The sequence below is a fragment of the Ictalurus punctatus genome, chromosome 19 (genome assembly GCF_001660625.3).
Source record: "Ictalurus punctatus breed USDA103 chromosome 19, Coco_2.0, whole genome shotgun sequence".
NCBI classification, from domain to species: domain Eukaryota; kingdom Metazoa; phylum Chordata; class Actinopteri; order Siluriformes; family Ictaluridae; genus Ictalurus; species Ictalurus punctatus.
The window spans coordinates 28,011,441-28,026,051 of NC_030434.2; the positions used below are offsets into that span (position 1 = coordinate 28,011,441).

The 14,611-nt window shown below is 44.7% G+C and overlaps 1 protein-coding gene across 9 annotated transcripts in view; it reads right to left on the bottom strand.

The window, feature by feature from the left end:
* Window positions 1–14,611, bottom strand: part of osbpl8 (oxysterol binding protein-like 8) — a 46,783-nt gene that overhangs the window by 21,776 nt on the left and 10,396 nt on the right. For 5 of the 9 annotated variants that reach the window (XM_053688117.1, XM_053688115.1, XM_053688113.1 and 2 more), the window contains exons 2-4: window positions 13,639–13,719; window positions 8,308–8,344; window positions 7,549–7,680 (exon numbers count right to left, since the gene is read on the bottom strand). In XM_053688117.1, the coding sequence (XP_053544092.1) occupies window positions 7,549–7,680; window positions 8,308–8,344; window positions 13,639–13,683 (214 nt within the window). In that variant the 5' untranslated portion in view covers window positions 13,684–13,719. Of the gene's footprint in view, window positions 1–1,318; window positions 1,538–7,548; window positions 7,681–8,307; window positions 8,345–13,638; window positions 13,720–14,611 lie in introns of those variants that run through there. The other 4 variants (XM_047162332.2, XM_053688112.1, XM_053688114.1 and 1 more) reach the window with 3 other exon arrangements.

Below are 14,611 nucleotides of genomic sequence, written 5' to 3' on the forward strand. Positions count from 1 at the left end.
CACCCAGTCAAAATGACACCAAGAGCACAACGAAGACTCATCACTGAGGTAAAGAAACAACCCCGAATGACAGCCGAAGATTTGAAGGCATCATTGGAACTGGCGGACATCTCTGTTCATGAGTCTACAACACGTTAAACATTGAACAAGCAGGGTATCTACGGCAGGACACCACGAAGGAAGCCACTGCTCACTGAAAAGAACGCTGCTGCACGCCTGAAGTTTGCACAGAGCGCACTGACACTCCACAGTGGTATGGGCAAAATGTTTTGTGGACTGATGAAACCAAGATTGAACTATTTGGAAAAAACACACAGCGCTACATCTGGTGTAGAAAAGGCACGGCCTATCATCATGAAAACATCAATCCAACCGTAAAGTACGGTGGAGGAAACATCATGATTTGGGCCTGCTCTGCTGCATCAGGGCCTGGCCAGCTTGCAATCACTGAGAGGAAGATGAACTCGCGAGTATATCAGACAATTCTTCAGGATAATGTGAGAATGTCTGTGTGTCAGCTGAAATTGTGTAGAAGTTGGGTGATGCAACAGGACAACGACCCAAAACACCGGAGCAAGTCCACAACAGAACGGCTTCAGAGAAACAAAATCCGCCTTTTGGAGGGGTGGAGTCAGAGCCCAGACCTCAACCCAATAGAGATGCTATGGAATGACTTGAAGAAAGCCATACACATGAGACGCCCAAAGAATATGACCGAGCTAAAGCAGTTCTGTAGGTAGAATGGGCTAAAACTCCTCCTGAACGACGTGCAGGTCTGATCCACAGCTACAGGAAGCGCCTGGTTGAGGTGATTGCTGCCGGGGGGTCAACCAGCTATTAATTGTAAGGGTTCACTTACTTTTTCCACTGCCATTTTGAATGTTGAATGAGTGTGTTCAATAAAGACATGAGGGATCAGAATTTATTTTGTGTTATTATTTTAGACACATTATATTTGTCCGTACCCCTGACTTAGATGAAGATCAGATCACATTTTATGACAAATTTATTCAGAAAACCATGAAATTCAAAAAGGTTCACATACTTTTTCTTGCCACTGTATAGACTGACACACACACACATACAAGCATGCAGACACACACATATACAGACTGACAAACACACACACACACACACACAGTACACAGTTCTAAACAAAGTAAAACTGTTTCTTTATTATCACATTTTTCTAGTGAGGCGGTTCATTATCTCGTTACTTGTGAGGAACATCGTTATCTCTAAAGTGGTTCATTATCTAATTTACCTGTGAGGCTGTTGGTTATCTCTTAATCTGTGAGGCTGCTCGTTATCTCTTTACCTGCGAGGCTGTTTTTTATCTCGTTGTAGCCCCCGAATGAGGCGTTGCGGGTAAGTTTCCGTCTTTCAGGATGAACAGATCCAATTCCGCCGCACATGGAGAAACGACGACGACCCACAATTCCTTCTTCCTTCATTGTGAGAGGCGGAGTCTAACTCCAGTAGTAGAGTTTAATGGCAAAACTGTTTCTTACACACAGCACACACACTCGAGTCTTCTCTAGAGACAGACAAACAGACAGTGCTCGAGCTGAGCCGGCCACTCGACACTGCACACACTCTTCTACATACACTCTCACTCCTTTCTGCTCCCTCGTTTCCCTCCCATTCCATCTGTTGTCTGTTTCTGACTCACTACAGTTCTGCTGACGTTCATGTGTGTTAAGAAAAGAAGCAGCAACAGCAGTGGATTTTAACTGAGTTTGTTAAAAAAATGGATAATTTTAACCTTAAACTTGCTCTTTTATCTTTCTTTACTTCTCTCTCTCTCTCTCTCTCTCTCTCTCTCTCTCTGTCTCTCAGGTTACAACATTTGCAAAATGCACTGCAGTTCTGAACACATTCAATATTCACTGTGTCATCCTGTAAAGCACCCAGAGTCAGAGTCAAGCCTGGTTATTACTTTGTGTTAATGTGTATTTGCACTGTGACGCAAAGGGGAATCATGGGTAAATGTGGCACATATCTGCCGTGCCATGCGTCAGTTGAACGCTGATAGGTTGGCATGTCGGTCACATACCCAGAAAGGGTTTGATGAGACATCAAATTCAGATTAATTGGATGGAACAGAGCATGTCTCCAAAATCGACAAAAGGATGCCACAGCTATCTGTGGCCGGAAGTCCAAGGGAGCATCTATGCTTTCATCCGAGTTTGTCATGCCACCCCGTGACGCAGCATAAACAGAAGCTCGAAAGATGCAGCTGCCTGGCTTCACATGTCTCGGTGGAAGGACTCGACAGCCTTCTCCCAGGTCAACATACACTCTCCCTTGCCCTCAGAACCTGCACCAGTAGTTTGGCCAGGAAGAATGCTGTTCCCTCAGCAGCAGTCCAAGCACAAGTCTCCAGCGCATCTTTTGAGGCTGGTGGCGACAAGATAAAAGTCCTGAGTATATTGGCCGAGGTGCTGGAGGGGCATGTAGAGGTCATCCTCCACCAGTGTGTCACTACATCCAATTTGTCAGAGAAGGTGAGGGCAACACAAGCGCCACACCAAGAGTTCCATCAAGGTTAGTTCCTTACACACAGGACAGGAGAATAAGAGTTGATCTTGGCAGTATGCTCCAGTTCCCTAGTGAGATCACCAAAACAAGTCTCCGCCCTGATATAGTTATGTGGTCCAGCAGCACCAAGACAGTGCTCCTCATCGAGCTAACTGTCCCATGGGAGGAGGGAGTAGAAGCTGCCTTCAAGAGGAAGAGGCTGAAGTACTCAGATCTCATTGCTGAGTGCAAGGAGGCTTGCTGGAGAACCCGGTAGAAGTAGGATGCCGTGGCTCTGTTGGAACACCAACTGTTTCCTTTCTGAAGGTTATGGAAGTAACTGGAGCAAACCAGCAGAAGGCCCTGAAAGACTTGGCTGAAGAGGCCAAGAAAAGCAACTTTTGGCTCTGGGTGAGGAAAAATAAGAAGTGATGGGGTAGTAACACCTAACATGAGGTCTAGTTGCAGACGGTGGCAGGGAGGCGTCCCTGGGAAGCTGTCCTGTCGCGCCGTCGCGCCGCCCAGCCCTCCTGTACCGCTGGGGACGCCGCCCAGCCCTCCAGTCTTGCTGGGGACACCGCCCAGCCCTCCAGTCCCGCTGGGGACACCGCCCATCCTTCCAGTTCCAGTGTCACCGGGGGCGGTGCCCCCAGCGGGACTGGAGGGCTGGGCGGCGTCCCCAGCGGTACAGGAGGGCTGGGCGGCGCGACGGCCTCCTCGGCCGGACAGGACAGCGGGACGGCCTCCTCGGCCGGGCAGGGCAGCGGGACAGCCTCATCGGCCGGACAGGGCAGCAGGACAGCTTCCTCGGCTGTGCAGGGCAGCGGGACGGCCTCCTCGGCCGGGCTGGAGAGCAGGACAGCTTCCTCGGCGGTGCAGGGCAGCGGGACGGCCTCCTCGGCCGGGCTGGACAGCAGGACAGCTTCCTCGGCTGTGCAGGGCAGCGGGACGACCTCCTCTGCCGGGCTGGACAGCAGGACAGCTTCCTCGGCTGTGCAGGGCAGCGGGACGACCTCCTCGGCCGGGCTGGACAGCAGGACAGCTTCCTCGGCTGTCGGGAGCTCCCCCGCAGAGACCTCCCAGTAGGCCTCAAGCTGCAGCTCTGAGGTCGTCATGTTACCCTCAGGCAGGTGCTCCACAGCTGAGGCCTCCCTGCAGGCCTCAGGCTGGAGCTCTGCTGTCTTTGTTGCCCCCCCCCCAAAAAAAATTTATGGGCCAGCCTTCACCTCTGGACTGCGCGGCGTGGTGCAATTCCCCTGCAGTAGGAAGCCCCAGATGCTCAGGTCACTCTGCTGTCTGCGTGGCGCTGTACAGTTCCCCTGCAGTGGGAAGCCCCAGATGTTCCGGCCGCTTTGCTGGCTGCGTTGCACGGTGTGGTTCTCCGGTGGTGGGGACGAGGTCAAGGGCGCGGGGGGCGACGTGGCGCATAGCCCAGCTTGCAGCTGTCTCTGTTCAACTCCGCGCTCATTTTGTTGATCTGCTGCTTCCGTTTGGTAAGCTCAGTATTCTGTAACGGATCGGGTCTGGAGGCGGATGCAGGTGCAGATCAAAGTCTTTATTAACCACGTAACTCTAAACCAAAGAAAACGCGGTCTTCACCGGAAAACGAGAAACTGGAATCGTGGCATAAAACAAGATCATGAATCAAGGCATGGAAACAGACGACATCAACTATACAAACTATAATACTGAGCCAAGTACTCACTAACCGAGGGGTTTAAATAGTAAACATAATCACAACCAAAACATGGACACATGGGGCAAATTAAAGACACTTAAACTAAATGCTCAAGCATTAAGCGAGCGAACCAAAACAAAGTCACACGACTCGTCCGGAGCCAAGCCACTGTGCCATCTGCTGGCCGTGGCGTAACATGATGAAGAAAAAACCCACAAAAAGAGAGAGATGGTTGTAGACCTGCATAATTCAGGAAATGCATTTAAAATACATCAGCTGTTATAACAACCTTAAACACAATTATGGCCATAGCAATAAGTTTCTCATGTCTCAAACACTCCGAAAATTGGCAGGAATCGGATGAGCCATGAAAGACATAGTGAGAGAAGGTAAGGGAAGAGGAAAAACAGTGTAAAGAGCAGTGTTTTATAACTGCACAGTTCTAAAATGTGATTTTTGTGGTTGTTTTAAAATCAGCTGTTAAACACCACGTTCATAAAAACAAGCTGTTTGGAAGTGCTGCAGAAAAGAAACCACTCCTGACTGCATCTCAGAAAACACAGCTCCTGAAGTTCACCAAGCATCAACAAAACTCAAATTAGCATGATCAGATGAGACCAAAATCAAACTTTACATCCCTGAACATCAGCATGGTTTGGTAACAAAAGGAAAAAGGAAGGAAAAGCCCCTGCTGTTATAATCAACATATAAACAAATCAGGGAATTGAAAAGTGAAGTCTACATGGCCCATAAGTCCACAACCCACAAACCTGAAAATATAAAGCTATGGACCAAAATCCCTCCAACCTTGTTCAAGTTCAGATGTCCACTCAGGGCTGCTATTCTCTTCAGAGCGAAAATATGAACTGTAACTAACTTGATTGGTGGCGGGTTTGGAGGGAGTTATAGTGTTAAATACTGAGCAGTAGTCTGAGCTGAGCTGAAGTCTCTGATCAGTCTTTCAAAGCACTTCATCACAACAGAAGTCATGGGGACAGGACGACAGTCATCCTGGCAGGCAGGCTGGGGTTTTTTGGGACAGGAATGATGATGGACTGCTTGAAGCACGTAGGGATTACTGACTGTTCAGGGAGAGGTTGAATATCTCTGTGAACACCAGTGCTAGATGCTGGTTGGGAAATGTTCTCACTGTTTTTTTCTGGACTGTATCATCCATCAGTTTCCCGATAAATCCCACAACTGCTTCCATAAACACGTTGACGTCGTCGGAGCTACGCTGGAACATGTCCCAGTCTGTGTCATCTAGTGCGTCCTGCAGAGCGACCACTGATTGGTCCGTCTAGCGTGCGGCCTCCCGCTGAACCGGAGCTTCCTGTTTAAGCCTTTGTTTGTATTTAGGCATGAGGAAGATGGTAGCGTGGTCAGATTTTCCAAACAGTGGATGAACCTGTGCCTTGTAAATGGGGTGTAGCAATGGTCCAGTGTTCTCTTGCCCCTGTGCATGATGTACTGGTGGAGGTTTGACACTGTGCGTTTGAGGTTGGTTCTGTTAAAGTCCCCTGCTACAATGAGCACAGCGTCCCAGTGATTTTTCTGGTGAATGGTGAGCGCATCATGTCGCTCATGTAAAGCAGTATCCATGTCTGCCTGAGGTAGAATATAAAAGGCGCTGACTATGACCGAGGTCAATTCCCGTGTAAGGTAGAAAGGGTGACAATTGTTGGTCAAGAGCTCCAGGTTGGGTGTACAGGAGCATGTTAGAGGAACAATGCTTGCACTCTTGCACCAGCTGCTGTTCACCATCAGACACACTCCACCTCCTCTTGTCTTCCCCTCGGATAGTGTGGTCCGGAACCGCTGGGTTCAGCCATATCTCAGTGAATCAGAGGAGGTTGCAGTCCCAAATGTCCCCCTGGAACTTGATCCTGGCCATGATGTCATCCAGCTTGTTCACCAGAGACTGGATGTTTGCTAGCAGGATGTTAGGCAGGGGAGCGCGGTGTGTGCGAGCTCTCAGCCTGTTCCTGACTCCAGCTCATTTCCCTCGGGGCCGCCAGTATTGGTCGCGTCCTTTGTTCCTTCTCAGGATCTCACTCAGCCAGGATGGATCCGGTACTAAAACCAATGACTGGTGAGTGTTTTGTACACCAATAGAAATAAGACTACTTATGTTGTAACTAATAGTAGCCATGGTGAAAAAAAAAAGAGGTGGAAAGTAAGAAAGGTGCGGAAATTAAACAAAAGTATACAAAAAAGTGACAGAGCAGTCGTGACATCAGCCGACCCCATATATGACCGGTATATAGTGACTCGGTATGAAGTGAATCAGAATAACGTGAATCACTACAGACTGACTCAATATGAACTGACTCAGTATAAAGTGACGCAGTATAAAGTGAATCAGTACAGACTGACTCAGTATGACCTGACAGTATAAAGTGACTCAATATGAACTGAAATTATTGACAGTGTTCAGTGCTGCTTAAAGCCCATTAGATTAACCCACATACAGCCTGCTAATGTTATGCTAATAAACCTCCCTCTCTCCCTGATGATCACACAAAATCTTTAGGCACTACTGACATAACAAGCCATTGAGGAGCTACATTACTGTACAAATCACTCACACACACGCACACACACACCCACAAAAACACAGCTCAGCTACACTATACTTGCCTCATGTACAGCAAAGCAACAAGTTTAAGTGTTAAAGATAATACACAAAATCACACACACGCACACACAGAATCACACACGTGTGTGTGCTCACACACACACACACACACAGACACACACACACACACACACACACTCTCTCTCTCTCTCTCTCTTCTTATTGGACAGGTTTGAAGCATGTGTCAGGATGAAGCTCTGTGATTGGTGAAGATGAACAGCTCACTTGCATGTTCAGATAATCCTCTAATCCACTGCAATCCAATCTGTCTGTCTGACTCTCTATCTGTCAGTCTCTATGACTCTGATAGTCTCTTTCCTTTAGTCTCTTTCCCTCAGTCTGTCTCTCTCTCTCTCCCTTCAGAATCACATTAAACACACAGGTGTCTGGATTGAAAGGAGGCCAGAGTGTAAACACAGAGCCAGTTTCTAGGAGACGGAGCTGAATGCTGATTGGCTGGATGTGTTGATGATGTCAGTGGCACACACGTCCCTTTCACACATGACATGATATTACCTCCACGATATTTTGAGATTTGCTGCCCCCTATTGATGGTTAACACAAACATACTGTACACACATACACTAATGGAACTTGTGAATGTGTATGTGTGTGTGTGTGTGTGTGTGTGCGCGAATGTGTGCACGTGTGTGTGTGTGTATGTGTGTGTGTGTGTGTGTATATGTGTGTGTAGATGTGTGTGTACCCTCACCATGTCCTGGATTGGATCCCGGGCTCAGGGTGCTGATGGTGATCTGTTCTTTGTTGTGTGAATGAAGCCCCGCCTCCTTCCTCATCCTACCCGGAGTCAGAACACTAGCATCATCACTGGGAATCACACCACCTACAGCAAAACACATTTTTAACAGTGGTCTTTCAGACACGCCCACATTTTAATCACTGGTCAACTGTGTTCTGTGTGGAATTTAACAGAAAATCACAAAAGCTCTTTTCTTTAACAGAGCTCTCTCCTAATGGTGTTTTAATTTCACTCTGTCCCATGCCTGCTCTTCTTGTCTCTTATGCAGGTGTGCACTCATTCCTTAATATGACCTCAAAGACATCCATATTCTCATCAATAGCCTTTGAGACACACCCACTCATGGCTACTACCATTTCCAAAGATAGCCTTTAAAGCACAACCACTCAGAGCCATTCCTGTTTTCATTTACAGATTCACAGACACGTTCACTTCTGTGTATGGACATTTTCTGTATATTTTCATGTAGGAACTCAGACCATCTAATGATATTTAAGTCATGCTCAAAGACATTCTCACACGCGGTTTAATAATCTCATGACCCACACTGTTAGCTGATTGGTGGAACCCTACACCAAACCATCCAATAGGGAATCTGTGAATCTGGAGCCAACAATCAAGATGATCACACAGTTTACACACACACCCGCACACACACACACACACCCGCACACACACACACACACACACACTGAGGAGACAGATGCTTACCTGAGGGGGCGGGGTGCTCTCTGTTCTCTGCATGATGCTACACACACACACACACACACACACACACACACACACACACACACACACACATGAAAGGAAACATAATCAGACAAAACACACACTTGATCCAGTTAACACAACAAAGGGATAAAAAGACAAAAAAGAAGCATTAGTCAAAATAACACGCGCGACAGAATACAAAACCACATTGGAGGGTGTATACACACACACACACACACACACACACACACACACACACACACACACACACACACACTACAACTAAACACAGCCACTGAATTTAATAATTGCGATTCTCTGTTCAGCTACTTTAACACACATCATTAATTGTTCATGGTATATTAATTAATAATTACTACATAATTAAAGGAGCAATAACTAATTTGTTTTACATTTCTAAAATGTTAAAATTACCTGAAAAATATACAGAACAGGATCAATAATAATAAATAGTAGTTTAAGCTTGGAGCTGTATTATGTAGCTGAAAAAAAACCTTCTGCACTTCATTCGGAGTGGAAATGTTCGTGTGGGCCTCGTGTCAGTCATTTTATAGACACTCCACCATGCCCCTTCAATAACTTGGATCACTTCCATCACTTGAATGGCCTAGTGGGCAAAAGTTAAATGCTAACATTAGCCACAGAGACATGGAGCACTGACGCTAGCTGCTGTAACAAGCACAGTACCTGTGTAACAGTATGTTACTCCAAATAAGTGAAATCTAATTGTCTAAATGTTGTGATATAACTTTAAGTGCTTGATTAAATGAGAGGGCTAAAGCTAAATGCTAACGTTAGCCAGCCCTCATACAGAGCTCCATAGCATGTCGCTCATGTCACACCCCTCTTCATCTCCTCCACTGGCTTCCTGTAGCCGCCCGTATCAAATTCAAGGCCGTGATGCTCAACTACAAGACTGGAACAGCGCCCCCACCTCAACTCTCTCCCGAAGGCTTACGTTCCCTCACGCAATCTGCGACCAAGCAACAACCGACGCTTAGTAGTTCCTACTCAGCGTGACTCAAGGTCCCTTTCAAGAACATTCAAACTAACTGTTCCTCAGTGGTGGAATGAACTTCCAACCTCAATCCGGACCACAGAATCTCTCACCATCCTCAAAAAACAGCTAAAGACCCACCTCTTCCGTCAACACCCAACAAAAAAAACAACAAAAAAAAACACACATACTCTGGCACTTACCCCTCTACTCTATGCACTTTGCTTTTCTAGAACTCAATTATAAATCATGTATTGTAGCACTACTTGTATTGTTCTCCACTTGATATATCACTTTGTGTGTGTTTCCTCATTTGTAAGTTGCTTTGGATAAAAGTGTGTCCTAAATAAATAAATGTAAATGTTTTTTAATCAGCGGTTTGATAACCACTAGTTTAAATGACTTAGGTACATAGCCAATGATAAGGGAAAAGTTAGCTCGATTAGCCTCTCCCCTCCCCTCAGCAGGTCCTGATTTATATTAATGACAATTACACTGTATATTTTATTTGTTCTGAGTGACTTTACAATCTTATCATGATACAGAAGTACGCTTTATGTTAGGGTTGTTAGGTCCCTTTTGGGACCTGACCTCAGCCACTGTCCAGCTATAGCCCAACATCTATTCTCTCCTTTATCTACAAGATTTTAGAAAAGGTTGTAGCACAGCAGCTATGCTCATACCTACATAGGAACAACATTCATGTAATGCATTCTCAACCTTTTGTAACCAAAGCCCCCCTAAGCCTCCCCTATCATGTGGCATGCCCCTCCCCTATATTGGAGGAGACCAGGAATAATGATGATCTATTCTCTCTCTCTCTCTCTCTCTCTCTCTCTCTCTCTATATATATATATATATATATATATATATATATATATATATATATATTGTGTTTGATAAATATTTATTTAGCTTTTGTGTTTTTGTACTTTTTTCAATTACTTTTAAAAAGTTGTATGATTTTTGAAAATAACTTTTATGACTTTTATAAAACTATATGTGTATATATATATATATATATATATATATATATATATATATATATATATAAAATATAACAGACAGGTATGGAACATGAATGATCAAAAATGTTTCTGAACACTATAACTACTTTGAACAAGAGAACTTGGCTGTAATAACGTGGACTGTGTTACATGTAAAACATGTTGCATTCTATTCATCTTTTCTGAAAACATTCACATACGAGTGGTGTAAATTGGGATGAAGGGCGCGTCTCATTATCCATGACACTGTTAAATCTCCGGCTCTCAGCCTCTCACTGAACAGAGCAGACACAGAGAGAGGTGTGAGTGCAGCGGGAAAACAATACCTCATGCTTGCAGGACAGTACTGCTGATGTTTGGAAAGCTGCTAACGTTTGTCCAAAAAGTTGCTTGATTTGTTGCTAGAAACCTTTTTTTTTTAAGTCGCTAAAGGGGTCTGAAAAGTGGCTAAGTTGGGAACACTGGTCTGCACTGACAGTTGGATAAAAGGCAGCTAAGCTCCGCCTCTCTCCAGCAAAAAGAAAATGCAGAGGGAGAGGGAACACAGGGTTTTTCATTTATACACATTCTACTTGAAAATTAATAAAATACAAAGTTCCCAAATGATGCCCTGTCTGTGTTTTTTGTCTTGAAAACAATTTGTACCCCCCTTCAGATCTCTCCGTGCCCCCCATGTTGAAAACCACTGATGAAATATATCAGTCAGGATTTACACCTCATCATAGCACAGAGACAGCGCTGGTTAAAGTAGTAAATGACCTACTACTGGCCTAGCTTTTAATACTATAGATCATACTATTCTCCTTGATAGATTAGAAAATGTTGTTGGCATTAAGGGAACGGAGCTCTCCTGGCTCAGGTCTTATTAGACTGATCATTATCAGTTCGTCAGCTCTCTCGCTCGCTCTCTCTCTCTCTCTCTCCCTCTCTTTCTGTCGAGCTACACATGATGCTCCTGAGATCAGTGATCCTGACCCCTTCTGCTCTCCGGACCTGCCTGATCCATCCTGATGCTCTACTTCTGGTTGGAGTTCTCATCAGTTGGAGGTCACATGCTGCTGCTGAGGATGTCCCACATGGTGCAGACTAAAGATCTCTGAGATTACTGAGGACGGTTCCACTTAAACACCATAAAGATGCTCTGGACCTCAGTTCATATGAACAGTTATGCTATGATAGCTTTAGAACTACAATCACCACAAACAGTTCTGCACTCGAGTCTCCATCAGTGAACAGTGGAGAAGTTCAACACAACAGACTTCCTGTAGAAGCTGTAATGAATTTCCTGCTTACACAACTGCACTACTTGAGCATGTAGTATTAGCACATTTATAGAAGGGGTGTATTTATTTATAATCGCTCTATCTGGTGTCACCCAGATGAGGATGGGCTCCTTTTGACTCTGGTTCCTCTCGATGTTTCTTCCTCATATCGTCTCAGGGAGTTTTTCCTCACCACCGTCACCTCTGGCTGCTCATTAGAGATAAATTCATACATTTAACATCTCTATCCTGAATTTATATATTTCTGTAAAGCTGCTCTCTAGACATGCACAGAAAATCCAGATAGATTATTCAATTACAGACTTGTGCAACATGACGGACAGGGCACTTGAGACCGCCGCCTACTGGGCGAAACTAATATAAAGTGGAACCTCTACACGAAAAGAAGAAGAATTACAGAATTAAAAACTCTTGTCACACAGTCATACACTCTATTTAAGACAGCAATTAAAATGTCTGCTTAACTTTATTCAATTACAAAAACTTCAAGTTCAAATTTCCTCTTTCTACCAGCAAACAGTCACTGAACCATCATGCAGAACAGACAATGGTGACACATCGACTCTCAGCTTTCTTCCTAAAATCAGGAGATTCTTTTTCAAAGTGTTTGGAAATGGCCTTATAACTTCCCAGATCAATGAGCAGAAACAATGACTTATCTGAGGTCATGGCTTCTGACCTTACTTCCTGGCATGATGTAGCCACACACACCTGAGTGCTCCAGAATAACAAACTGCCAAAAGGTCTGCTTTTATTGAAGCAGTCACACCTCTTGATCATTAACTAACCTTGTGCATTTTATGAATAACACCTGGCTGCTAAACATGCTCTTAACTTAACACTTGTGGAAGTGAGAAGGGTGTACCCATCTGAATGTTGGTTTACTTTTGGAAAAAAATGATACACACACACACATACACACACACACACAAACACACACTGATCAGCCATAACATTAAAACCATTGACAGGTGAGTTGAATAACATTATCTTGTTACAGGGGCAGCTGTCAGCGGGGGATTTATTTATTAGGCAGCAAGTGAACAGTCAGTTCTTGAAGTTAACACGTTGGATCTGAGTGACTTTGACACGGACCAAATTGTGATGTCTAGACGACTGGGTCAGAGCATCTCCAAAAAAGCAGGTTTTGTGGGGTGTTCCCGGTATGCGGTGGTTAGAACCTACCAAAAGTGGTCCAGGGAAGAACAACCGGTGAACCGGAGACAGGGTCATGGGCTCCCAAGACTCACTGATGTGTGGATTCATGTGGATGTTACTTTGACATGTACCACCTACCTAAACATTGCTGCAGACTGAGTACACACCTTCAAGGTAACGTTGTTCCCTAATGGTGGCCAGCGGTCTCTTTCCGCAGGATAATGCTCCCTGACACGCTGCAGACGGTTTGAGGAACATGACAAAGAGTTCACAGTGTTGACTCAGCCTCCAAATTCCCCAGATCTCAATCCGATCCAGTGTCTGTGGGACGTTCTGGACAAAAAAGTCCGATCCACGGATGCCCCACCTCACAACTTACAGGACTAAAAGGACTACTGCTGATGTCTTGGTGTCAGATACCACAGCAAACCTTCAGGGGTCTTGTGGAGTCCATGCCTCGACGGCTCAGAGCTGTTTTGTAGGCACAAGGGCGACCTACACAATATTAGGCAGGTGGTTTTAATGTTATGGCTGATAGGTGTATATATAGTGATATATATTCACACACACATACACACACAGACACACACACACATAAAGTTTTGTTATACTGTTGTTTCATCACTCACTTAGTTCTTCCACTTAGCCCTGCCCACCACAGGAAGTGACTTCCTGCATGGCACTGGCATATTTCCTCCTTATCTTTACACACACACACACACACACACACACACACACACAGACAGACAAACACACATGCACAGCTGTTCTCTCCTCATACAGAGATGTGTGCATGGGTAGATATAATTCTGTGAGCTGTGTGTGTGTGTGTGTGTGTGTGTGTGTGTGTGTATGTGTTACTCACCAAAGGTTTGTCCGCATCTCCCTGTGTGTCAGTTCCAGGTTCCATGATGCTTCTGTTACTGCAGCTCAGACCTCAACATGTCTAAAAAACACACACATACACACATTCAGAGCTGTGTCAGTCTAAAAAAAAACACTCCTAAAATAACTAATTCAGGTCATCTGCTTTCTGACCTACTTCCTGTTTTACAGAACAAACTTCCTAAAATCGGCTGAAGTGAGATTAATGCAATGCACTAATCTGTTACACAGGGAACCTCAACTGGTAAACACCACAACATTACAACACAACGTTACACCACAACATAACAACACAACGTTACACCACAACATAACAACACATCATTACACCACAACATTACAACACATCATTACACCACAACATTACAACACATCATTACACCACAACATTACAACACAACATTACAACACAATGTTACAACACAATGTTACAACACAACGTTACACCACAACATAACAACACATCATTACACCACAACATTACAACACATCATTACACCACAACATTACAACACATCATTACACCACAACATTACAATACATCATTACACCACAACATTACAACACAACATTACAACACAATGTTACAACACAATGTTACAACACAACGTTACACCACAACATTACAACACAACATTACACCACAACATTACAACACATCATTACACCACAACATTACAACACAATGTTACAACACAACGTTACACCACAACATTACAACACAACATTACAACACAATGTTACAACACAACGTTACACCACAACAGTACAACACAACATTACAACACAATGTTACAACACCAGACTACAACATTACAATCGAATGTTACACCACAACAATACAACACAACATTACAACACAATGTTACAACGCCATATTACAACAACCTTACAACTCAGGATGTCACGAGAACCGATAGTTCGGTACTGCCACGTTTCGTGACGCAACGGAG